The sequence below is a fragment of the Doryrhamphus excisus genome, chromosome 1 (assembly GCF_030265055.1).
Source record: "Doryrhamphus excisus isolate RoL2022-K1 chromosome 1, RoL_Dexc_1.0, whole genome shotgun sequence".
Taxonomy (NCBI): domain Eukaryota; kingdom Metazoa; phylum Chordata; class Actinopteri; order Syngnathiformes; family Syngnathidae; genus Doryrhamphus; species Doryrhamphus excisus.
This window is the reverse complement of record NC_080466.1, coordinates 21,991,274-22,017,399: the sequence shown is the minus strand read 5'-3', so window position 1 is coordinate 22,017,399 and position 26,126 is coordinate 21,991,274. Positions and strand designations below refer to the sequence as shown.

The 26,126-nt window shown below is 43.0% G+C and overlaps 2 protein-coding genes across 2 annotated transcripts in view; one reads left to right on the top strand and one right to left on the bottom strand.

Annotated features, from left to right (window-relative positions):
- Positions 1 to 687: 687 nt before the first annotated feature.
- Positions 688 to 15,471, bottom strand: naa15b (N-alpha-acetyltransferase 15, NatA auxiliary subunit b). Its single transcript, XM_058085753.1, has 20 exons — positions 15,266 to 15,471; positions 11,668 to 11,752; positions 10,893 to 10,997; positions 9,303 to 9,460; positions 9,017 to 9,151; positions 8,270 to 8,423; positions 7,979 to 8,098; positions 7,181 to 7,276; positions 6,921 to 7,027; positions 6,759 to 6,831; positions 5,280 to 5,449; positions 5,041 to 5,193; positions 2,735 to 2,863; positions 2,456 to 2,669; positions 2,173 to 2,366; positions 1,981 to 2,089; positions 1,798 to 1,896; positions 1,270 to 1,413; positions 1,102 to 1,199; positions 688 to 1,029 (listed from the first exon to the last, which is right to left on the bottom strand). The coding sequence occupies exons 1-20, from the start codon at positions 15,317 to 15,319 to the stop codon at positions 832 to 834; spliced, it is 2,595 nt and encodes an 864-aa protein (XP_057941736.1). The 5' UTR covers positions 15,320 to 15,471; the 3' UTR covers positions 688 to 831.
- A 7,900-nt stretch (positions 15,472 to 23,371) lies between these two features.
- Positions 23,372 to 26,126, top strand: part of maml3 (mastermind-like transcriptional coactivator 3) — a 109,296-nt gene continuing 106,541 nt past the window's right edge. The window contains exon 1 of the mRNA XM_058091681.1: positions 23,372 to 24,437. Coding sequence (XP_057947664.1) covers positions 24,066 to 24,437 — 372 coding nt within the window. The 5' untranslated portion in view covers positions 23,372 to 24,065. The remainder of the gene's footprint in view (positions 24,438 to 26,126) is intronic.

Here is a 26,126-nt window from a genome sequence, read left to right as displayed (position 1 = left end):
AAGACCCCCCCCCCCTCCGCAAGAGTTGTGTGGATGCAAAAACACCACCCCGCTCCCCGGTCGACCAATACAAACTATGGAAAGGAAGGTGTCGTACAATATTGCTTAGATCCATCAGACTTCAGTGTTGAACTGTTGCAGTGACCAACCATGAGGGGTGGGGGTGCTCTGATCGGAGACTGCTGTCCGTGCTGCGGTCCTGCGGAAATGGGGCCGTGTAGCCGCGCTGCTGCACAGTGCTGTGTAGGATGATTGTTACAGCAGGTACAAATCTACTATACGTCTACTCCAAGTCCCCTTTGCGACTCTTTCTGCTCATCTGTTGGATCAAATCCACTCTGAACCATCTTTTCCATTTCAATTAGCTCTGCTCGTAAAAGAAAGAACACCGATGGGTTTGTGGGAGGAGCAAGTCAAACTCCCTGTGGTTGACGTCTCAGAGAAACCGCAGTCAGGTCGAGGTTTCTTTTCTATTCAGGTTCTTTTTTGTGGTTTTGGATATTCAGTGTGGTTGGTAGCGCTATTTAAAAAAGTAAAATGGCCGTATTGTTATCTTCCTCCCCTTTTATCACAAATAAAACAACCGCACACATGCTCAAATTCATTCACACCCTCAGCACACGCACACAGTCTCACACACACAGTCCTGATTTTCAGCATATGGGAACGAGCCAAGCCATGCCGGGTCAGACCCAATGAAGCCGAGCCAAAGAAGGAAACAATCTATTTCGCTTCCAGTGTGTCTGGCTCTACAAAATGATGTGCCAGGCGTACCACAAGGCTCTGTGCAAGGCCCCATTCCTTTTCTCATCCCCAGGTGCCTGGCCATGCTCACATCTCGTTGGCGAGCTCTTCTGTTTCTGTGGAAACATCTCCGTTGGCGATCTTGGTGTTCTCCTCGTAACCCGGCGGCATGAATGCTAACGTGTAGGGGTAAAGCTTGTGACACTCGGCGCGGTACGACTCGGCGCGCTCCTTTGAGTCGCCCAGGACACTGCTCCGAAGATTCTCCAGGACCTCTGTGCAAATCTGAAGCACAAAAAAAGCACGGAGGTCAATCTCCCTGTCCCCGAAAGGATGGCTTCAGTCGTGGGGAGATACCTGGATGGTTCTGTTGTCGAGTGACTCGTCGAGGGCGGTGGCCAACTCTACCGCCTTTGACACGGTCGATGAGTCCAGATACACCATCATCTTAGCAGCTGAAGGAGGGACATGACTTCAGTCCTCAGATGTGTGTGTGTGTGTGTGTGTGTGTGTTAGAAGCCATACCTGCCAGCCGATGTGGTATAGAGTTGGAGTGTTTGGAGAGGTAGGCCTGGTTGAAGCTCTTAGCATTGCTGTCCCCAAACAGCCGGGAAACTTCCTGCTTCAGGACTGTTCGAACCACTTCAGGGAGCTCTTTGCTCTCTGAAACTGAGGGAACATGGCAGCGTGTGAGACCTTGGGATGGATTTGATGGTGGCAACAAGACAGTGTTGTTAGAGTTGAACAAAGTATGTACAACAGTGGAAGCCGGTGAAGACGACAGCCATTGGACTGGCTGACCAGATTGACATTTTACTTAGACATCTTAGCTGCTGTGTGGTAGTTACATTGTATGTCTTGCCATGATGACATTTTTGTACAAAGGGTTTACTTGTATTTTTTAATGTAATATGTAACAGTGTTATATTGTTTCTGAACGAATGACAGGGAAACACCGATGCATGTTGAATGAAACTTCATCGGCCACTTTTTGGTAATAAGAACATGGCGTCAACATAAGTTACACAAGATCATGAGATTTTTTTTTTTCACCTCCTTTAAAGAAGCGCACTAGACACTGGTGTAGCCACGGGTGGTCTGGATCAATAGCAAACGCTCTCTTCACTGACTGGAGCATCAACAGGTACTTTTCTGAAGAGACAACACACAAACCGGTTTACCGAGCTTGTACGGTTTGGTAAAAGAGTGCAAATCAACTCCATTGGTGAAGCTAACCTTTTCTGAAGTAGATTTCAAATGCCAGTAGATGTGTGTCAATTTTGTCTTTGACCAGGTGTTTGAGAGGTATCAGGAACTTGACGGCCTCTTCCAGTGGATTTTCTACCTGTGAAGATGATGTCAGGAAGCGTCAGTCACAGTCGACGCCACCTTGATCTTTCTCCGCCGTCTCCAATATCTCCAACCAACCTTGACCAATTTGTCAGGAATGAGCTCCTCTTTCGGGCCTCCGATCTCTTCGTCATCATCCTCCTTCTTCTTTTTCTGATTCTTCAACTGCTTCTCCTTCTCTGCATTCTTCTTCTCCTCCTCCAGCTGGGCCTTTTTCTGGGCTCGTCGTTGCTTGTTCCTGAGCTTCTTCAGCTCTTTGTCTGACAGGTTTGCTGCAAGGTGAGGCAAGCAAATGTTCCTGTGCGTGTTTCCTGCACAAAACATTTTCTGTCAGACTGAACCAAAAGTGTGTCGTCTTTACCGGTGTCGGCCTGTAGCTCCTTGCTGTCATCAGCGAGAGGGTTGTCGTGGAGGCTCAGGTATATCTGGATGGCAGTGACGGCAGCCTTGTAGTAAAAGGGATGCATCCGGAGCACGTCCTCCAGCTTCAGCAGATCCACGTACGAGCGCAGCGTCATCTTCCTCATGCAGTAGGTGTGGAAATCAAACTGGTCGTCCGTGATCTCTACAAAATGCTGAACAAGGAGCGGAAATGTTATGTGAGAAATACACGTGCGCTTGCCGTTTGGTGAAAACCTACCCTTTCAATTTCATGGCACTTCTTCAGAGCCTCCCCAAACTTGTTCATAGCTTTGTAAGCAAGTGCGCACTCCGTCTGGAACCACATACACTGCATTTCATTCAGGTTCTCCACTGCTGACGCCCCCTCCTGTGGCAAGAAAAAACAAACAAACAATCAGCCAGGTCCAAAGCACAAGACTGTCTGGCATTGTCGTAAAATTCCATTACACATCTGACCTACAGTGCTTGGAACACGAGAGCAGACGAGTGCAGCTCAATAAAGTTGAATACGGTGCAAATGTTATTGGATTACAGGAGTTTGGTTCAGACAACGGAAGGCTCGGGAAGTTTAGTGGTTCATATTTTTTTTTTTACTATTTTTCAAAATCTTATGACACTGAAGTCAAATGATGAAGAAAACACACATTTGCATACTATGTGTGTAGTGGACAAAGGTCACAAGATGGCAATGTTGATTTGTGTGGAAATATGGGCTAATAACTATAAAAGCAATCTTCACTGGCTAAATGTACTGCAAAAAAGGTCAGTAAGGATAATTCATAATGCCACCTACAGAGAACATACTAACTCCTTATTTCTAAAATCACAAATACTAAAACTTGCTGATATAGTTAATCTTCAAACAGCTAAAATAATGCATAAGGCTATAAATAACCAATTACCTAAAAATGTCATCTAATACTTCTCTACAAGAGGAGAAATAGGATCTCAGGGAAGAACTACATTTGAAACACTTATATGCTAGGACAAGGTTAAAAAGCCATTGCATTTCAGTATGTGGAATCAAACTATGGAATGGATTGAGTAAGGAAGTCAAACAATGCACAACAATGAGCCAATTCAAGAAACAATACAAGCAAGCAGTTGATGTTCGTCTTGAGTCTTGAACCAGTCATGATGTGCTATATATATATATATATATACTTACTCAATCCTTACTCAATCCATTCCATAGTTTGATTCCACATACTGAAATGCAATGGCTTTTTAACCTTGTCCTAGCATATAAGTGTTTCAAATGTAGTTCTTCCCTGAGATCCTATTTCTCCTCTTATATATATATATATACATATACACATATATAACTATATTGACTGGTACTATGGTACCCGTTATGTCATTGTATGGTCATATCACCTCATACTTCTGTACGTGACAAAAAAAATACAACCCCCCCCCCCCCCCCCCCAATTTTTTTTCAACTATATTAGGAAAGCAGGAAGTGAACAAATGTAACAGTTACTGTTTGTAAAAGTACCAGATGGAGGAGTAGGATTTAATAAGCTTTGCTTCTTCCTACTCCTTTTGGACATGTGGAACTGGGAACTGATTATGGGATGCACTCAATTGGAATCTGATGCATGTTCAAATGAAATAAAACCATATTTATTGTTTAGGAGAAAAGCTCTCTTGCAGGAAAGTGCAGCCAGGAGTCTCAGACTGCCCGCTATAGCGTGGCTACTGTCAATGATAACACGCCTAACATGGAAGTGGCAGTGCGCCAGGCAGGATAGGAAGTGCACATTAAGTGCTTCATGCACACTATAAACCTTGCAGTCCAACCCGCACTCAGCGTTCCCAGCGCGCTTCGTTTGCTTGAGATGTGTAACTGCCTTTTCCCCTCCTCAGAGTTCAACAGCTGCCGCAGTGTTAATGTCCAAGCAGAAACCGTAGTAATTCTACATTTGTTCAAACTTAAGATTTTGTCAGATCAAAACATGTTCACAGCAAGACTGTGATATGTGTGTCCTCTTTGCGCCCTCAGTTCTTCGAAAATATATTTATAAATAATGCATAAAAGATGCATATTTAAGCCGTTTTTATGCACCTTTTGCCTAAATTAAAAGGGATATTTGGATTTTTGCCATGAAGTTGTATGCCATCCCCATCAACAGTGTAGTGACTTCCCCACCCACTTCTGGTTGGTTTTCATTGTGAAGGAAGGCAGTTCCAGCTTGTTGCTGGGGTCTCAAAACAAAACGCTTTCCAAAGATTTATACATTTGCATGTCAAAACCACTGCCCACAGAAAAGCACATATCTGAATCGCTCTGCGTTATTTTCTCTCTGTTCGTATCACTGTGCGGTGCAGCTAGTCTATTGTTTTGTATGTGTTCCGATGTTTTCATGCATGGATGAAGACACGAGAAATGATCTGTTGGGTTATAAAAGGTTTGGGTGCACGTTGTGCTGTGTGGAGCGTTTCTTAGCCTGGTGTACTCAGTGGCCAAACAAGCTCGTATTTCAGTCTCTCTTCCCTCATGTCACAATGCTTCCATGTGAACACACTTTCACAGTTTCTCACCCGTGTGAACTTGGAGCACATCTCCTCCGCCTCTTTGACCATGCCGGCCTTCAGCATGTACTTGGCACACTTTGAGTTGATGAATCTATCAGCAGTATCCAGAGCCTGGGCCTCATCCATCCACTGAGCCGCTTCTCGGATGTTCCCCGCGTGCTGTGAGCGGATGAAAGCAGATGAATATCTTAACTGTGATGCAATTCCATTTACATATAGATGTTAAATTATGCAGCACGAGCTACCTTGTAAATCTTGGCTTTGATAAGGAAGAGTTCAATGAGGGTTGGCGTACTCTCGATGGCTGTGTTGATGTATTCCAGAGCCAGTGTCTGTTGGCCAACCATGTCGTAGTGCTGAGCCAGGAAGTACTGCACCCAAAGCAATGTGGTCGGTGGCTCTTCTTTACTCTCATCTGCAACAGTGCACATACATTGTCAGTTTAGGCACTACCCGTTTTTTTTTTTTTAATAGAAGGGAGCCTAACTCTGCTTCTTAGCACACACACACACACACACACACACACCACAATTAACTTGTTCATCAATATTGCAGCGATCTCGAGTTGCACAGGAATTGGTCAGAGGCACGTCAGCTTAGCACAAAGTGATAGCCATCGCAACTCCCATGTGGGGCAAAAACGCCCAATGAACCACACTGCTTGTTTGTTTTAAACACAAAATGTCATCAGAGACTAGGCGGATAGCTGGCAGACTAGCCAGTCTGGCAAAATGTGCAAACAAAGAAGGTAGCATCGTCAAGTCAAACGTGATCGATCACACATACAGTGGCGAAGATCATCAATTGACTACACTTTCACAGACCATTTTTCATTCACACATTTTTATCTGGTCGCACATGCACGAGCAAATTCACTCACAACTACAGTCGACCAACATCTTGTAACATCTTAAACTGTATTTGCATTGTAGTTCATTTAGAAGATGATGATATGATATGTTGATATGTACTCAGAAATGAGAGCTTAAAGCTGTGTGCACACCAGACACAATTGACGCGATTTTGCCCCGCCCATACGCGAGTGAGCCCACCTGTTTTGCGTTTGCTTTTTTTGGGAAAACCGCTACGGACGACCATAATGAGATATTAGTTTAATAGTTTATTTCTAACATAAACATTCAAAATACAACAACCCAAACAGAAATACAAAATCAAAGAAAATACATATAGAAAACGGTGGGCTAGTGGTTAGCGTGCAGGCCACACAGCTATGACACCTGAGTTTGATTCCACCCTCGGCCATCTCTGTGTGGAGTTTGCATGTTCTCCCCGGTTTTCTACCCCCTTTCCAAAACCATGCAAGGTTAATTGGCCACAGGTATGAATGTGAGTGGAAATGGTTGTTTGTCTATATGTGCCCTGTGATTGGCTGGCCACCAGTCCAGGGTGTACCCCGCCTCTCGCTCCAAGACAGCTGGGATAGGCTCCAGCACCCCCATGCGACCCTCGTGAGGATAAGCGGTAGAAAATGATGAATAAATAAATACATATGTATAAACATGTACACGTTGGAAGGTGTGGGAAGAAGTCAGATATTAGCTCTACAACCCAGCACCACAGATAGATTGCAGTCTTGTGGTGCGTGTCAATTGTGTTTGCAGACCACTAAGGTCAAAAACTAGCTGAATGCTCAAAAAAAACATGTTAATTTCCCCCGCTGTTGATGGTTAGTAGACAATTGACATTACTGCTGGGTCTCTTACCATTTTGGCTGAAGAGTCTGGAGCTTTTTAATGACGTCTCAAACCCAACCACCAACTCTTCTATAATTGACACCTGCAAAGGAAAAGTTGTATGGATGAGGGGAAACAATCATGTTCAACCATACACCATTGCAATATGTATACTGACATGTGTGCCGTTACCTTTTCTTTGTCGTTGTAGAGAGACTTTAGGGTGGTGAAGACAGGCGGACACCCTTTACTGAAGTTCATTCTCAGGTACCTGTCCAAACAATCTCTGAATTTCTCACCTATGGGATGAAGACAAGGTGAGATGAAGAGCGTATGACAAAAAAAAAAAAAAAAAAAAAAAAAAGGACAAAAAATCTCACAACACAAACTAAATTGACTAGCTTGGTTTTCCACACTACCAGTAGAAGTTAATGATGCATTGCTGGCCATACCAGTAAGAAAGTTGAGGGGCAGTCGGCGAGGAACCAGGCCTTTAGGAAACTTCTCCCAGGCATCCTCATAGACCTTAAATCTTTCCTCCACACTACCTACAGAAAAAGACAAACATGAAAGCTAGTTCAATACACAGGCAAGACAGCTTTTAACACGTTTCACATACAGTAGATTCCCGCCTATTTGCTGTTGGGCTTTCTTTTGTGCTTTGTCTATGCCTTGTAGACGTGGAGGAAAAGTAGAGCAAAATAAATTTCAACCTGCCCACCAGTCTTTTCAATGGTGAAAATTGTCAACTAAAAATGTATTTTATTTTTTTAATTTGATTCATCATCAACATTTTTATCATGTGGAAACAGGAAACAGGAAAGCTTTCCATGTGAAAATTGGCTGACTATTGGTGGAAAAAAAACTTGCTATCAATCACTTAAATTGAAAGTGGCGTGATGGCGCTATCTGCAGGGGTGGGGGGGGATAATTATTTATTTCTTTTTTTAAAGGATTGCAGCTATGAATCCAGCAGAGGCTGCTGTCTCAAAAGTCGAGTCGCTCACACTTTCCAGCAGGAAGATGTTTTGCCAAGACGTGATGATGTGTAACTTCATATTTTCTAAGTGCCATACGGAACACTGCAATTAACATCTCAAACTGAATTTATAATGCATTTAAAACTCTGGATATTTTTTCAATTCAAAATTTTAGGGCTTGATACAGGTGCATCCATTATTCTGGGAGGGGTCTCGGAAGAAAACCCTGCAAAGAGCAGGGATCTACCTGTTCAACAGATAGTGTTTTACTTGGTTTTAGGGCTTTCTCCATGCCGTGATAATAGGACCAGTTTTCTGGGTTCCTCTCCTGTAGGCGATGGTAGACATCTGTAGCCTCGTTCAGGCGCTCCAACTTCAACAGCAACTCTCCTGAAGAAATAACACAATATCAAGTAATACTTCAGTGATTGAAATAATATAGTATGTACCACGCTGCGCTGCAATGAAAACACTCTGCATAGCCACACCCAACTTAGCCACTACAGTAAAATACAGCCTGTTGGAATTGGACTCAGTGAGAGACACGGAGACTTTACCCACCTCGTGTCTCTTCGACTGCCAGTTTGTCACAGATCTGCTTTTCATAGTTGGACAGATGCTCCAGAGCCTCCTTGTAAAGACCTGCTTCTCTCAGCACCTGGTTCTGGTAAAGCAGCAGCTCACTGTACTCGTAGTCCACCTTGTCAGGAGATGTCTATACGGATACAAGGGGGGGAGCAAGATACTGGTTTTGATTTTTGATTTTGTACAAGCCAGAGTGAACTCTTTGTGGGTTTCGGTCAATATTATTCCAATCACCAGCATGATGTAGTAATTTAATTGCTCATGGTTGTAGTGGCACAATTGGTAGAAAACAAGGGATGGGCAATGACACCAGATATTGATTGAAAAGTAAAAATGCACAGTCACAGATGACCACATTGTATCCCACAGGCATCCTCCAATTGTTGCTGTCCAAATGATACGCTATAATAAACATACACAACTTTAGGAACAACCTAAGACGCATCAAACGAGCAGAGGTATTCATTAAGCAACTAGACTGAAGACTCATCAGAGCGGCAATGTTGAAAAATTCATTATCTTGTGTACTTGAACCAATATTTGCATTTGAAGATGTCTTAAATAAGACCTGACCCAGTGGTTCCCAATTTTTTGACAGTTCTGTACTCCTTCAATATCATGCCATAATCACATGTCAAATTCTCACTTTGCAGCTAAAAGAGCAGTGGCATTACCTTACAGCAGCCTATTGTGCCGTCCACTGCAAATGCAATATATTCAAACCTGTTGCGTTTTCCGGAACTCTTCAATGATCTTTGCTGCCATCTCATAATCTTCCAAGAGGTGATAGGCAATGGCATAGCCGATCCAGGAAGCTCGCTGAGCGGGACGCAGCTGCAAAAGCTGGTACCGAGTCTCCTGCAGGAATAATGTGGTACATAGGTTTAGCTTGTACTGCTTCAGAGCAAAACTTCTGGAGGCTCAATTAATAATACGGCATGGCTCTAATTACACTGTGTCCTTAAACTCAGAACTCATAAGCTGTTTGAGCCATTAGATCGGTGCTCACCCGGTAGCCTTCCAAATCTCTCATCTGGATCTGCAGCAGGGACAAGTCTCGTAGGATCTGCAGGTTGTCCTTGTCCCACTTTAGCGCGTTACGGTAACACTTGATGGCCTCGTCATACTTCTTATCGGAGCGCTGTAGTAAACCATACACGTGCCAGCCTGAAAGGGCCTTAAGGAACATAAACAATAGAGATGCTCTCCATACCATTAGACAAAGAGTATGGAAAATTGATAAAGTCAAGCATGACTTTGCCAGCAACTTAAACTCAGAATTCACTACAAGACTATATTTACGCAAGCCAGCAATACATAATACCTGGTCTAATTACAATTGTGATTATGTAGTGATGGTGATTTAGCAGAAGTCATTTGTTTTCAGGTATTTCATTAGCAATTATCCAACTCATTGACAACTATTTTGGTATTCAATCATTTTAAGAATTAATAAATGTAAATATCCTCTGATTTCTGCCCCTCACATGTGAATATTTTTTTAATTTCCTTTGTCAATCATGAGAGCAGATCTACTGTGTTTGTGTTTCAGGCAAAACAAGATACACATACATCAGATTTGACTTTGACCCCGCATCGGGCTGGGGTGTCCCAAGTGCGGGTTATTTAACAGGAACACTTGGGGGAAAAAAACACTTGTAGTTCGAACCATATTTTGTTGTTTGATTTGATCGCTCCCATGTTATTCTTTTCCGCTACAGTGTCATTACAATTACAAAGTCATAGCCAATTATGCCAATCAGGTGATAACGAAATTAGGGATGCTCTGATTGACCGACCACCACAACACAGGATTTTCTGTTCATGACTCATTTTAAATAACAAAATAATGAATTAAGTTAACGACGGCCCTGGTCAGTAGCATAAATGAATAGAAAAATCTCCAGTTGATCCACGTGATCGGCATCGGCTGACCCCGCTCATGGGTGATGGGCATCTGAATTGGCAGCAAAAAACCCTGATTGGAGCAAACCTAGCACAAATAGACTGGATCCCTGTGGTAAAGACTGAACAATTACCATCAGTCTTTAATGACAGTTTTGTGCTGAAGGACGGTTCAGGCTGATGAGAAATTGGAGTCGGAGAGGAGAAGAGCTAAAAAAAAAAAAAAAAAAAGAATGTGCCGACTATAGTCCTCAGAGACAAAAGTGCTCCTAGAGCGTGTAACAGCAGTAACACAATGTTTTATAAGGTTAACACTACTGTCTCATGTCAAATATCAAACTTGAGCTGATCTTTGTCTCCAGTTATTTAGAAATATGGTTCTGTTCTGACCCAGAGTACTATCAATGGTCTTATAGCCAATTGTCCTGTTCATGGTAATGAGAAACTGGAGGTTGTGGAGGACTACACCCCACTCAACCGGAACATTCGTATTTATAGACTGACGGACGCCAGAATACACAGAAAATCCACATAAGAGAACCAGCAAACTCAATACAGAAGAGTATAAACTCAGATGGCGATGCCAATCCACACCTTCAAGCTATTAAGACTTCCACTTTCACTACAACCGATGATATTTACAAGAAACCATGACCACGCCTGTCATCAGGGTCCGAAAGGTATTTAAGGATACAGACATGACTCTTAAGGTCATTGCGCAGGCCTCTTCTGACCAGATCGTAGGCCTCTTCCTTCTTCCCCAGACAGTTCAGGGTGAGGCCCTTCATAGCCAGGGTTTCTGGAAAGGACCACAGTTCACCAAATTACAAAGACCAGTCATGTTCCATTATGTGGCATCACACACGCATACAGTAATCTCTCATTTATTGTGGTTAATTGGTACCCAATTTCCGAAGTGTAGGATTCCTTATTTAAAAATCAAATATTTTCGTAGTTAGTGCATACAAAATCTGTTTATGGCCTTCTAAACACCATTTTTAACATTAGAGCCCTCTAGACATGGAATAGCACACCTAGTTACCTTTGCACTCCAATCACCCAATATAGTAGACTTAAAAGGTAAGACACAAATAAGACATAATATAAGCCTGCACAACTTAGCACTGTTTTACTTGCTTTTGTTTTTTTACTTTGTTTTATCCAGCACATCCTGTGGTGGCTATTGTTTGTCAGTGTAACATTATTGCCACAACTCAACATCTTTGAATGCATCTTCTGAATGATTTATATTATTGATGAGTTAGCCATTTTTATGCTTGAAAATGCTTAACTTGAGCAAAGAAATATGGTGCTTAAATATATGCTTTTTAAAAACTCATAATAGGTCATATTCAACTACAAAACAGCATAGTTGATAAATTATTATATGTTGTGAGAAAAGTGAAGCAGCAAAACGCCGAACACAAAGTGGCAAGGGACTACTGTACAACCACCAATTGGATACTTACCTCCATGCTCTGCAAACTTGGGGTTGGAGAGGATTTGTTTGCAGAACTTGAGTCCATTTCTGTACTGCTTGTGCTCGTAACACCGCTGTTAAGGAAATAAAAAAGGCAACCTTGAGGTCACATGGGCACAGAACGCTTTACAAAGTCTACTAACTCGGTGGGGAGCAGCAACAACAAAACCCAAAGCCAGATTTGTGAGCCACATGAATGAATTAGGTGTTATAGAAAGACAACCCAATGTCTTGCTATACTTCAGCTCTGCAAAAGCATGCAAAACAATGTGTACAATTGTAAATTAAAGACTGTAAAAAAGCGGTACACTAACAACAACATTGACACCCTTGGTGAATTTTTTAATTGCAGACCATAACTGTACTGGTTGGTGGTAACAGTGCTTTAAGTCCATTGGGGTTGGGTATAACTTAAAAGTAGTCTGCATCTTGGAAAGCAGCACAGATTTATTGTCTTTTGAAGATAAGTAACATGCAGCCTCTTGTCTAAATCTGGAAACACAAGCGAGCCTGTAGACGTTAAAACACCTGGCTCTCCTCCACCTTCTGTTTGGGGAGGCCTCATGGGTGCTCAGTAGGGTTTAGGTCTGGAAGAGACATACTTGGCCACTCCATCACCTTCATTTTCCTCGGCAGGGCAACTGTCAGCATGGAGGTGTGTTTGGAATAAAGCCGTACGGCCAGGTTTCCGAGGGGAGGGGCTCATGCGCTGCTTCCGAATGTCAGAGTACACTTTGGAATTGATGTTTCCATCAATGAACCGAAGCTCCCCTGGTGCCGGCAGCACTCACGCAGTCCTACACCATGACACTCCCACGACCATGCTTGGCTGTAGATGTGTTGCCAGCTATTAGACAATAACGGCTGGGTGTGGATAATAAATCTATACTTCTATACAGGTTATACACCATCTCTTCACTTAGTTTGCATTATAAACAACATGACGTCAGATACGACAAGCAAATATACAACAACACAGACCTCAACTCAGGGCAGTATTATTCCGCTATGTACAACATTCAGACAGAAAGGACAAAAAACTATGGAAAAAGAGATACTCCTGGATTGTTGACTCTAGCCTGAAAAGATGTTCACATTCCAAAAAACTTCTGTCGCTCGCCCTGACAAGACAGCAATTTCAGCAACATCTGCTACGATTCACAAGTCCCGTTAATGCTTTTGACAAGTCAAACCCTAAGACAAAGACCCCACCAGCTGTGCTTAGCCAGCATATTAAGCAGCAAACCCAAAATAACTCAACCCCCATTGACACAAACAGGGTCTGTCATCCAGAAAGGTGCTTCTATGCAGACAGCCTTGCCGTAAAGAGCTCTCGGTGCATGCAGTGACATCACGGTTGAAAGGACTGCTGTGATGTTACAACTTCACAATGGTAAGACCAAAAGACAAAGCTGGGTTTCTCATTCTTTTTTTGTGGCGGAAGGAGTTAGCGTGCTCTTATTAATTTATTTTTAGTCAGCTGTCAGCTCACTCACAGTCACATTATAATGATGTGAACGAATGGCTTGTGTTTACAACTCTGTCCAGTAGATGGCATCACAAGTCCACAGAATCAGAAATAAAGTGCATAAGGTGTGCTACCATTTGCAAACGATAGCCCTAACAGTACAAGTGTTACTCGCGGTGTGAACTAGGGATGTTGCAATACAACTGATATTGCATCCTTGATTACTGGCCCATGTCGGTCTGGTATCAGCACACATCATACATACTTATTTTCTGTCGTTTAGCAGCGTGGAGTGTCTTCTAAATGTCATATCAAAAATAGGTCATTTAAAAAAAAAACAGCAATTTATTAAAGAGGATGTATTATGCTTATTTTCAGCGTTGTGGATTCATATAGAACAGCTACACGCCACAACCCGCACACAAACTTTTCTAGATCTTCACCTCTTTTTTTTATGCAGTGGAAGTCCTGCTTCCGACCCAAATGGTCTGTTTAATTTACTCCTCCCCCAGCCCTCCTCAAGGTATGCCCACCCTGCTGTGATTGGTCACACTCCCAAGCACTCAGGAGGACGTCTGGATACAGAGGTCCACTTTTACTTTACCGAGTCCCACAAATCTGCATCCTATATAGGAAGTCCTGATTGCACTGTTAGAAAAAAACCTCAGTAAAACCTCAGCATGCAGAGCCACCCAAAACTTCTTAACATTAACAAACCACGTTATCTGGCGGTTGGCATCGTTTAACACAAGAATAGCACATTCTAACATTAATAGGTCGGAAAAGTGGAAAAGGCAAAATAGGTCCCCTTTAAGTCATGTATTTTTCAAAAACACTGATAGAGTGAAACTGCTAAATTCTAAAAACGCAAAGTGGCAAGGGATTGCTGTACTGCAAACTGACCATTTTTCACATAAACGACCCCTTTGGATCTCGGATTTTATGTCAACAAAAGCAAACGACCATGTATGTCGACATCAACTTAAATGGGCACTTTTTAGTAATCCAAACAACACTAATTCACCAACAAGCGTGAGAAAAACTTAATGAAATTCGATAACAGATTAATTAAACTCAAGGTCAAGAGGAGGCTTGGTTATTTTGTTCTTTAAAAACGCAGAATGTTTCACGATTAATACAAGTTACTTTGAGCAGACGGTAAAGATTGGATGGCGATCTGAAACGGGGCGGTGACGACACTCAGCCCATGCTAGAATGGGCCATGTTAACACTTGCCGTCAACGTACAGGAACTCTTCATATCACTGATGACCATTTCACCATCCGATTCCGAATCAACTATACACATCTGCCGTGTCTCCATTGAACAAAAACACGGGCTTTTTCTCTCAATCACGGAGCAGACACATGGAGCTAAACACGGACCGGTGGGGTGGGGGGCGAGGGCATGGGTGGTAGCTTGCTAGCTGCCCAAGTACAGCAGGCCCGAAAGCTGCTACGAAATTGCTGACACAGTCATGCCGGAGCTAACTAAATCCACTCTGAACTTTCCGCTCATGTCACACTCCAAACTAATGCTTGACGATATGAGAATTATTAGTCTACTCCAAGCCACACACGACATATGACCAAAGTGTTGAATTCAGACACAAGCTAGCTTGCTACGATTAGCCCGTAGCAGGCGAACGTCACTTTTAACAGTTAACATGGTTGTGTATTGTTCTAAAACAGGGAAAATACTTGTTTATATGATGCTGCTTTGCATTCATGGCATCATTCACACAACAACAACAACTCATTGACAGTCCACACAGCCGTACCACGAGACACACTCCGAGCTATCGTTAGCTGTTAGCCATGATGGGCTTCTTTGTAACAGACCATATTTGACACATAACAACATTGAATGCTTCAGATACAGTCACGTATTTATACCATTTGGCGTGAATCGTTGCCACCATCACGTCAAAGCCACGAACAACCATTTTGTCTCCGTTACTAGGCCAGGCTTGCTCACTCATTCAATGATGCCATTTTGCTAGCTCATGTGCTAACAGCCCGAGTACCGCCGGTGGTGGTGGTGGTGGTGGCGGTTCTGTAATGTCGGCAGCTCCTCTGCACTGACAGAAGCTATTACACATTTCAATACATCAACTCACCAGAATCCGCTTAAAGAGAGCATTCTCTTTTGGTGGTAAAGTAACTGTCGGCATTGTAGCAGCAGATGGGATCAGTTCCCCCTCGACCTCAGCACATGTAACGTTAGCTAATGCTAGCGCGAACAGGCAAGACAAGTCGAGTCGGGTGTCGGGGCCTGTCTTCCTTGCCAGAGGCGCTCGGTTCGATTGCTCGGATTTCTTCCCCCGTCCGCTTCCTGCGTTGACGGAAACCGGGCGCCTTCAAAATGGCGGCGGTCAACCGCTGTTTGCGCAAAAGATGTATGTTTAGCTAGTTAATATGTGAAATATATTAGTTATGTAAATGATTATATATATTGTATTTACATTTTTATTACCTGTTTGATACAAATAGGGCAAAAGTAGTAAAAGAGGAATATAATAATACCTTACTTGAATAATGAAGAGGAAAAAATTTCAATTACAGGAGTCAAACTGACATGACAATTATTTTTTCAAAATACTGTAATTATTCATCATAATGGGGTTATACTTGGGGTCCAGATCCACAATGTGTCAGTTCCATAAACTAACCACAGGGAGGCATCATTTCGATGGAAAAGACAAAAGTGCTCTCAGTAATGCCATATGACGACAATCATCTGCTAACAAACCAAACATGGATATATGAAGATACGTATATATACAGTAAGTCTACATTCATCATGGCGTAAATGGCCTGTAATTGTTCATTTTAAACCGTTTTTTTCAGGATGGAATGATAATGAAACGTACATCGATCATTTAAAAACAATTTATTTGCGATTTCTCTCATTTAACGGGATCAGAAAGATACATTATGCACGATAAATTATAGACATAGTTCTGTCCTATGCATTTTATTTTGTATCGTTGCCGTGTGTTTGTGTGATCACGTGTTTTCCGGTACAGAGCGGGACAATGACGCACACCAGCAAATATTCACTAATTAGTGGGATTGTTACCTGCTTTCTCCAGCAAGAATGTCTATTCCAACAAATGGATCCGGGTAATTGTAGCTTCCTGGAAATAAAAGATTCAGAATTCCTAGGATCCACTAAACTAGGAATTATGTCAGAAAAATGATGGATGGAGAAGATTTATCTGTTATCGTTTGTAGTAATAATAATAATAATGCATTGCTTTACATTTGAATCAATATGATGAATCAATATGTGTTTTTTGTTAATTGACAGTTTTTCAAGAAATGTTGAGTTGTTCTTTCATTTGTGATGATGTTTGCGCTGCACGGTGGAGAGTGGTTAGCGTGCAGGCCACACAGCTAGGAGGCCTGGTTTGATTCCACCATAGGCCATCTCTGTGTGGAGTTTGCATGTTCTCCCCGTGCATGCGTGCGTGGGTTTTGTCCTCCGGTTTCCTTCCCCATTCCAAAAACATGCTAGGTTAATTGGCCACTCCAAATTGTCCATAGGTATGAATGTGAGTGTGAATGGTTGTTTGTCTATATGTGCCCTGTGATTGGCTGGCCACCAGTCCAGGGTGTATCTGTCTCTCGCCCGAAGACAGCTGGGTTAGGCTCCAGCACCCCCGCGACCCTCGTGAGGATAAGCGGTAAAAATGAATGAATTATGTTTGCATCATTCTGTGCATGTAAAACTATAATTATTGTCTATGAAATGTGTTTTGTATTAAAATTTTGGGGGTTCTGGAACTGATTAATTGTATTGACATTATTTTCTATGCGAAAATGTCCTTTGGTTAGAGTCTGTTTTGGTTTGAGTCGGATTATGGATGCTAACCAAGGCACCACTGTGCTTAAGTATGGTAAATAGCAAGTGGCTAAATGAAGTGAAATCCAAATATAATAAATTAAAAGATGTAATGATATGTAGTATTCTACACAACCTTGATTGCCGGAACAGCAGGCTTTTATTGCAGGTTGGAATGATCTCCCAACTGCCACAATAATCCCTGAAATGGGCTACAGTTGCAGCCGTAACCCATGCCATGCTAAAACCAAACTGTGAAACCTGACGTCACTTCCTGTCCGTCCCCTCACTCAGCTTGTCTAGAACCGGAACACATTTACAACAACACTCTCAAGTCTTCTCTATTCTCTACTATATTGGAGTGTACAGGTGACAATATATTATTATTTCAAGTCTAGAGAGTTCTAATAATGTTAAAAAGTATATTTAGAAGATTGTAAACAAATTTTCTATTCTCTCAGTACAAAAAAAAATTGAAAATTCACTTACTGTTGGGCCTGGAACAAATAGACCACAATAAACAAGGGATGATGAGAATATTCACAGGTACAAGAAACATCTAACCACAAATGTGCTTGCCAACAAGTACGAAGCCGCAAATCTGTCTGAATCTGTTAGTGAACATTCATAATTCATAAACTATCAACCTCACAGGTGTGGCATATCAAGATGCTGATTGCACAAATGTGGCCTTCGGATGACCAACATATGCAGCTTAGTTGTATCGGAGGTGGTCCGGAAACCAGTCAATATCCGGTGAGCCCATCATTTGCCTGAAATACCATAAGTGGCCGGTCTCAAACCTGATGACCGTCCAAAACTCAAGGCAAGTCCAAAGTCCTTTTGTTCCAGGCTGATCTATCTGAGCTACCTTTAACTTGGGAATCCATTGACTCCATCCATTGACAATGTTTTAACGTGTCCTCGAGTTCGAATCCCAGCTACTAGTGGAAATATTTCAAGCTGGACAGTCCAACAACAAACCTTTACTTTAATAATAATACGGTTTCCCTTGAGCAAGGTTGTAGGTCACTCTCTCGCTTTCAATTTCTCATCCATCCTCAAACCATTCCGCATTCACGCTTGAGGCAGATCACATTAAATATTTAGGGCTAGACTGCCTTGCAGGCAAGAAGAATACGTAGTCGGTGCTGAGGGGAGCCCGTGAAAGAGTCCAAAGGGTAGGAGAGCCCTATGCTCTCCTTGGGTATCACTGGGCGCGTGTCTGGGGTCGTCACGGTGTAAATTCTTCAGGAAGGAAGTAGCGTAGACCCAATGTTTCAAAACTTCATTCAGCACCTCATTTGGAAAAGTACAACAATGCAACGGCACGTCACCAAACAAAATGTTACATGAGTTGGAAGAGTCTTGGAAGACTTTTCACGTTCATGCTCAGCGTTGGCAGGCGAGAGGCCCCACTCTTTGTAGCTAAACGACGTCATTTTGCACCACAACAGAGTCAAACTGTTCTTGTAAAGCGTAAATACTTTGGATCCTTAACCAACTCCTCACCCCAGGGCTGTCCTATCTAGTCAGACTAGAGTTGTCCTCCTTGGTCACTGAGCATGCACCAATGAAACCTTTTTTGGAGGAGAGGTGAATGGTCTTCAAAGATAATTTGAACAGTCCAACAGGCTTCAAAATACAAAAAGTAAACATGGGAGTGAGACAGGACAAAAAATAAGACAATGGGAATGTTTCTCCAGGTTCTTGACAGAGGGCATCCACTGTCTGGAAAGGAATAAGTCCGGAATAAGTCCTCTGTCAGGCGGGAATTGGGAAGCGCAGTGTTGTCCTGTCGAAAAAGGCGAGGGCATTTCGTCATGAGGCATGCCCCCCCCCGCAACATCTGCACATAGCCACCTACCGCTTGACACCCCTGCACAACCTGAAGCTCCATTGTTCCACGGAAGGAAAATCATTGAAGGAAAAAGCACTCCAGAGCATGATGGTGCCCCCTCTACTGTGCCGCGTGGAAAACATCTCAGGTGCGATCTCCTTGGAAGCCATCACAACCATCAAGTTTCCATTTTTCTTATCATGCTATTGGGCAATTTTGTGGTGTTCAAGACAACAAGGCCTTTCAAGAGGTTTTGTTCTTATTAACATCCTTCTCTGGCATACTGTAAATACTGTAAAAAATAGCGTATTGACGGCAGCAGCAGAAGTATAATTCGCTGGATTCTACTATCCTCGGAAGTTCCATAAAATTTACTCAAAACACGGGAATGCAATTTAATAACCCCCTCATTGCTCATCATAACACGGTTCAAGTGTGATTCAAATGTGCTGCTGCTATTAAAGGAACGGACATTGGGTAAATAGATTTTCAGACCTGTGTCTATCATTTAGCTTCATTGGTGTTTTCAGTTCATTTGGAGATTTTAATACATACAAATATTTATAATCCTATTCTGTCATTTGCTTTCTTTCAATAAAATACAGTAATAAAGGGCATATTTCACACACAGGTGCAAATGGTGATTAATCATGATTAAATTTTTTTTTAAAATGTACTAATTTGACAGCCGTACTTTATATGTAAGAGGAGCATTGCCACGGCAGTGAGGCGAGTACGAGTGGAATATGATCTCCTGGTTGTGGTTAAGACTCGTGTGGTGGGGGCCGTTAAAAATTTATTAGGGCAACTTCTTAACAGGGAGTTACAATAATCCAGCCTGGTGGTCACAAAAGCAAGAACCAGCTTTTCGGCATCTGGTAATTGCAGGAAATTTCTGATTTTCTTCATGTTCCGTCGATGAATGTTTTGGTCGGAGTTTGGCGTGTCCGTGGATGCACTTTGAGAACGAGGATGTAATTAATCAAATATATTCATTAAGGCGTTAACTTATTATTTTTGACCATTTTTGTGTTCTCAGCTTGTTCATAAAGCACCACAAACAACATAACAGTTGTATTCCACACATGTCACTTGATGTCATTACGTTGCATTGATGAGGCAGGAAGTACACTGTCAATGCTAATGTGTGAGTCTATGTTATGTTTTATTTATGTCCAAGATGTTTCATTTACTATGATTATGTTGACTATAGGTCAAGTGGTTAGTGCACAGGCCACACAGCTAGGAGACCCGAGTTCAATTCCACCCTGTGCCATTTTTGTGTGGAGTTTGCATGTTCTCCCCGTGCATGCGTGGGTTTTCTCCGGGTACTCCGGTTTTCTCCTCCATTCCAAAAACATGCTAGCTTCATTGGCCACTCCAATTTGTGATTATTTTTGCACTGCACGGTAAGCGAGTGGTTAGCATGCAGGCCACACAGCTAGGATACCCTAGTTCAATTCCACCGTCTGACATTTTTTGTGGAGTTTGCATGTTCGCCCCGTGCATGCGTGGGTTTTCTCCGGGTACTCCGGTTTCCTCCCACATTCCAAAAACATGCTAGGTTAATTGGCCACTCCAAATTGTCCATAGGTATGAATGTGAGTGTGAATGGTTGTTTGTCTATATGTGCCCTGTGATTGGCTGGCCACCAGTCCAGGGTGGACCTCGCCTCTCGCCCCAAGACAGCTGGGATAGGCTCCAGCACCACCGCAACCCTGGTGAGGATAAGCGGTAGAAAATGAATGAATGAATGTCGACTATATTGGGTAATATGAGTATAAAAGTGACAACTGAGATTTTATTTTGTGTCTACAGCACTCTAGTACTGTTAGAACTTGTATGTGGAAAGTCATGAACAGTGTTATTATGCTCTAACTGCAAAAATATTCCGTTTATTAATATTGGATCCTATTTGCGGAAATTCACTTGTTGCGGTCAGATCTGGAACCATTTAATTGAGCAAAAGTACATATACATAATGTAGCGATGTCCCATAATTGTCTCCCCGATATGAACAAAAAATGCGATATCGGTATTGGATTTTTCCTGATCATGGAAACCGATATTTAAAAAATGCCGTATACAACAAATACGTGTTCATTCCACCACAAGGGATATCATGTTATACATATCGGTATCGGCTAATATCGGTATCGTAAATTTAGAGTTGGACAATATCGGCATATCGGACATCCCTACCATCCCTATTCCTGTTGCATTTACTGTTGCATGCATTTTTGATGTTAACTGAACGCTCATGGGGGAGTAGGAAGGGATGTCTTAGTATCTGAGATCCCCAACGTCCCCAATGCTGTGCCATCAGTAGGTCAATGTGTTAAGAACTGTGACAAGTGAAAGTCCATTTGGGATTGACTGGAACGTAAATAACGTGGCGTCTGCTTGAAAGGAAATCTTCAAATTAGAACCCATTTTTGTCTGAAGAGCGCTGACATGGACATGATTTTTAGCCCCATTTATTTTTACAGCCTTCATACTCTCGTCAGCGTGTGTGTACCTTTTGTGTAAACTCATTCTTTGCCTCCCACACCTTCAGTCCTGAGCAGACAAACCGGCACGACTGTGAGAGTAGGAAAGAAATGCATGGCTGTGTGTTTCATGAGCAAACAGCGCGTTGCGCTTTGGAGAAGCCGATCTTGTGAAAGCGGTTCTTAATAATCACTTGGCTTCTCAAAACAGCTGCCTTCTTAAACAGGATTGACTGGCAAATAGTAAGCGTTGCGTTACAATGCTGACAACCCAGCACTGCCTTAATATCTGCGCTGATATCTGTATTAGAATGGTGAACACCCCAAATCTAAAAGAGCTCTGCGTGTGTGTGTGTGTAAAATAACATTCCATTCATTCTTTAAATGCTAAGCTGGCCCGAGTGTGTAGCAGCACCAGCACTACGCAACGTAGCACTTCCACAAGCACACACAGACTGATGAATCTCTCCATCAAATGTGTGCTGTGGGTTGTTGACTGTGGTGTGAGAGTGAGCTCCAATTCCACTCGGTGCCGCTGCTTCTGGTCTTTGGAAGCGAAGGCTTCAGTCAGCTGGATAAGCAACACTGTGAAGGGCATACTGTACAAAGGTGCACAAGAATACTTCTTTTAAAAACGCACTATGTCAAACATTACGCGCTGAGGTACTCATAATTCACGTTATTGTTTTAGTCCATCCTTTGTCTCCACTTTGAATGGGTACCATTATGGCACCCCTGCAGACATGTTTTGTTTTCAATATTCCTTGTCCCATTTTTTTGTACAATGAAAAAATATCTGTAATCTTCCCTTGTTTGTATATGAAGTGCACGCAGGAGCAGGAAAAGCTCTGGCCACCTCCAGCATCCATCTTGGCAGTCAAATTCATTCATTCATTCAGTAGAGCATAAACATAGCATGTAGCTCGAGCTGCTGCTGCTGCTGCTGCCAAGATTTCAACCCAGAACCCAAATATGGATAATATTGATACCAAGGGTAGTATCAGTATCGAACTGATGCTAATAATCTTGTTGTGTGATTCATATAGTTATTGTTGATATTGTTATATTTATATATTGTTGTACAATGTACTATACAGTATATTGTTGCATTATTGATGAGTTATATTTGTATTGTGTTACATACACAGGAGTGTGAATTTGAACGATTCAGGTTCAGATTCCTTGTTTGGTTTCTGATTCTTTTCAGAGGTAGGGTCAGAAAAATTTGCGTTGTTTAAACAAAAGCACTTGTTGGTGAAATTTCTGAATGTCTCTGTGATTTTTTACAAATTTAACAAAAATCTCTCCATACATATACTTCTGATTGGACCCCCACCCCTCCGCACCCCATACACACACATACATCCTCAAGTTGTTGTACCATGGTTGGTCAAGTTTGAGCTCAAATAACAACACAAATAAACAAACAATACAAATAAATAACACGGGACAACAAAAATAAAATAGCAAGAGCATCACATTTTTTTTTTGCCTTTTAGCAACATTGAAAAAATTTAATACATAAAAATATTGTCCATTGATTTTTCAGTATGTGGGTGGAAAAAACCCAGAAATCAAATAACATTGGCATAATATTCAAATTCGTAAAATTATTTCCTTGGTTTTCTATTCTATTATTATTTTTTAAACATATTTATTTATTCATATGATGATGCAAGTGGTGAACCCTGGGTGCAGAGATTGAGACCACGGCTTCAATACAGCAAAAATGCACTGTAAGAGACACTTACATATATTACATATACTTAGATAAAAACATATTTTATAATGCTACATTGACAAATTAAAGTCAAGCTGTGCAAAGAGCAAAAAAATAGCAAACCCAAATTGTAACACATTTTGTGACACACTACAAGTGTCATCGTGAATTAATTGTAATTACTGTAATAAATGGCCTTTCCAAGGATATATTCAAGGATATTGAGATGCACCTGTACAAAGAGTCCAGCTGCGGGTCGCCCAGACGGGACTATACTGGTCCTTCCGGGGATCCTCCTCTTGACTCCGCGCCGTGTTTTCCGGATGTCCATCAGGGGGCTCCTCACAGCCTGGAGCTGCTTCTACTCCTGATATCACTCCGCTGGCATGGTGGAGAAGCTCCTTGGTAATGGTGATGGTGGCAAGGGGCCGCCAGTGACTACACACTTCCGCCACCGTTTCCTACACTCGCCTTTAGCGCCGTCCGGACTCCTCTTGATGCCTCCAAGCAAAACGAGCCGACATCTTCATCACTATTCCGTTCAAAGCAATAACCGTGTGACATGCAAGTTCACTGGGAAAGTCCGGAACCCGTTCGGTTCAAGCAACAAAACTTTTCCTCAAAGGACAGCACCGTATAGCGGCAAGTTTACTACTGCCGCCGCCGCCGCCGCCGCCGCCGCTCATCCGCGGGACGGTTGGACGCTTTGACCGCCAAGTGCCTGCCTTCGCACCGCCGCCGTGTTGTTGCTTTTCCGGCGGAGTCGTCTCCAGGAGCTGAGAGCCGCCTCATTGTTAAACCCGCTCATATTTGTGCGTTTTTTGGAAGAATACGAGCCATCAACCGTATGACTTGGAGACTCGGTGCCCTTTAAAGCGCTCACTTCAGAGGCTGCTCCAGCGCCGCTGCCCGTGCCCGACTACCGGGGACCCTTCGCTGGGGGTGGACGGGTAGGTAGTGGCGGTGGAGACAGGCTGGACGCTGGAGGAAAGTTCCTTCAAAATAGCAGCCACTCGGTCCAGTGATGGGGGACTTCGCCTCCCCCGCTGCCGGACCCAACGGCAGTATCTGCATCAACAACAGCATGAACCCGGTCTCCGGGAGCGTGGTGCCCGCAGGAGCCGTTGGCATCCCGAAGCACAGCACCGTGGTGGAGAGGTTGAGGCAACGGATCGAGGGCTGCCGGAGACACCACGTCAACTGCGAGAACAGGTACCAGCAAGCCCACGCGGAGCAGCTTGAGATAGAGCGGAGGGACACGGTTAGTCTGTACCAGCGGAGTCTGGAGCAGAGGGCCAAGAAGTCGGCCGGCGGCGGGAGCAAACAGCCGCAGATCAAGCAGCCGGACCCGGACTCTGCCTCCTCCACGGAGCAGAGGACTAACACGCTTATAGCGGTAAGGACGTGAGACCCCTTTCACTCATGCACTGACACGCTCCAGGCACTTCCGTGTGCATGAGTGCTACTAACTTGTTCATCGCTTTTCAAACAAGGATGCCAACTCTGTGCTTTTGTTTGCAAGGAAGAAGTACTACAAGGTTATGAGCGCTGTGCAAACAGAGCTGATACTTAATCTTTTTCAGGCTTTACTCCAAACAACTTCTCCTTTTGTGTGTGTTAAGTGTGTGTTGTTGTGCAAGTAGGCCTTGTTGTGTTGCAATTAGGGCTCCAGGTTTTCTAGCAGCTTTCTAGCAGCCAGTCCCCTGTTGCTATGTTAACAGCAAGGGTGTCCGAAGTGTGACATTATTTGTTTTGTCACCTGTAACAGAAAGCTAAGATGTTTTGTTCAGATAGCTTGGCATACATAGATCTCCATATTAGCAACTTTAGCAAGACTAAAGGACTACAGTCGTCTCATCAAGCACCCTACCAGACCTTTGGCAGCATCAGTGTGAAATAACAGTGAGGAAAAGAACCCAGAACAAGCGTACACGACAAGGTGGCTGCAGAAAAGTTATGGAGGGAGTGACAGGGAAATGCTGTGGGAATGGTTGGAGCCCCTTATCATGTTCCCAAATGTAAACAGCATGTTTGAGAATAAGGACCACAAACATAGTCAGGTTGTGTCACAAACACCTGTTTATTAAGGGAACCGTAGCGTCACACTCATTTCATGTGGGTGGGATTCTCACAAAAAAAAAAAAATGGATGGACACAGACAAAGTGTGTGCAATCCTTATTTGTACTGTATCTCCTGTGGGCAGGCTCGAGTTTCCTCAGAAAAGACTCATGTCTGGAATGTCAACAGTGTCTCTCCTTTTGTTGCTGCACAGAGCCCGGGTCCTCTCGCTTTTGGGATGCATCGTCTGCCTTTCGTTTCTCAGCCCCGTCACACTTGTTATTGCTGTATGAGCTAAGCGAGGACATAAAGCTTGTTGCGCTTGTAGACATTTGACTAGACTGGACATTAGATGGCTGGCAAAGGCAAAATCTCCGATGATGGAGGGATTATTTCTTAAAGACACAGCGGCTGCTCCTCTCTGCTGCTTTGTCACCAACAGCGGCGTTCAGGCACTGTGTGTGTTTCAGATAGTTCAGTGTCCTTTTGCTGTTTCACAGCTCAGAAGAGCGGAGCTGCAGCTAGATGGCTGTATGTAGTCGCTGCAGAAGCAGGCATTCGAGGAAAGCCGAGCTGGTTGTTGCACATTGTGTGCAAGCATGCAGACACAGATTGCCGTAGGGTTAGCTGTGACAAACTGTTCTTCAAAAGGTGGTATTATGTGCCGTGTGTTCGGATGTAAAGACAATACTGATTGTGCAATGGGTCACATGTTGTTGAATTAATTGCTTTGTGGTGTCAATGTAAAGAATTTCAGGCATCCGTTGGTTTTTACAAGACACACTGGCATATGACACGTTCTCTGAACCTGCGCAGATCTTTACAAGGGTTTTCTATTTTGTCAGTCGCATCAGTCAAAGTTTAAGAGTGTCATGGCGCCGCTCCTCATAACATTAAAATCACAAGAGAAGAAGCAAGCAAGGGGAGTGTTTACAGCAGGGGTGCTCACACTTTTTCAGCATGCAAGCTACTTTTAAAATGACCGAGTCAAAATGATCTACCCACTACAAAAATGCAAAACATCTA

Coding starts and splice junctions, on each gene's coding strand:
- naa15b (XM_058085753.1), bottom strand. CDS start 15,319: ATGCCGACAGTTACTTTACCACCAAAAGAGAATGCTCTCTTTAAGCGG. Junction 7,277..7,978: donor GGAGAAAGCCCTAAAACCAA/GTAAAACACTAT, acceptor CTTTTTCTGTAG/GTAGTGTGGAGGAAAGATTT. Junction 1,897..1,980: donor TGAAATCTACTTCAGAAAAG/GTTAGCTTCACC, acceptor TTGTCTCTTCAG/AAAAGTACCTGTTGATGCTC.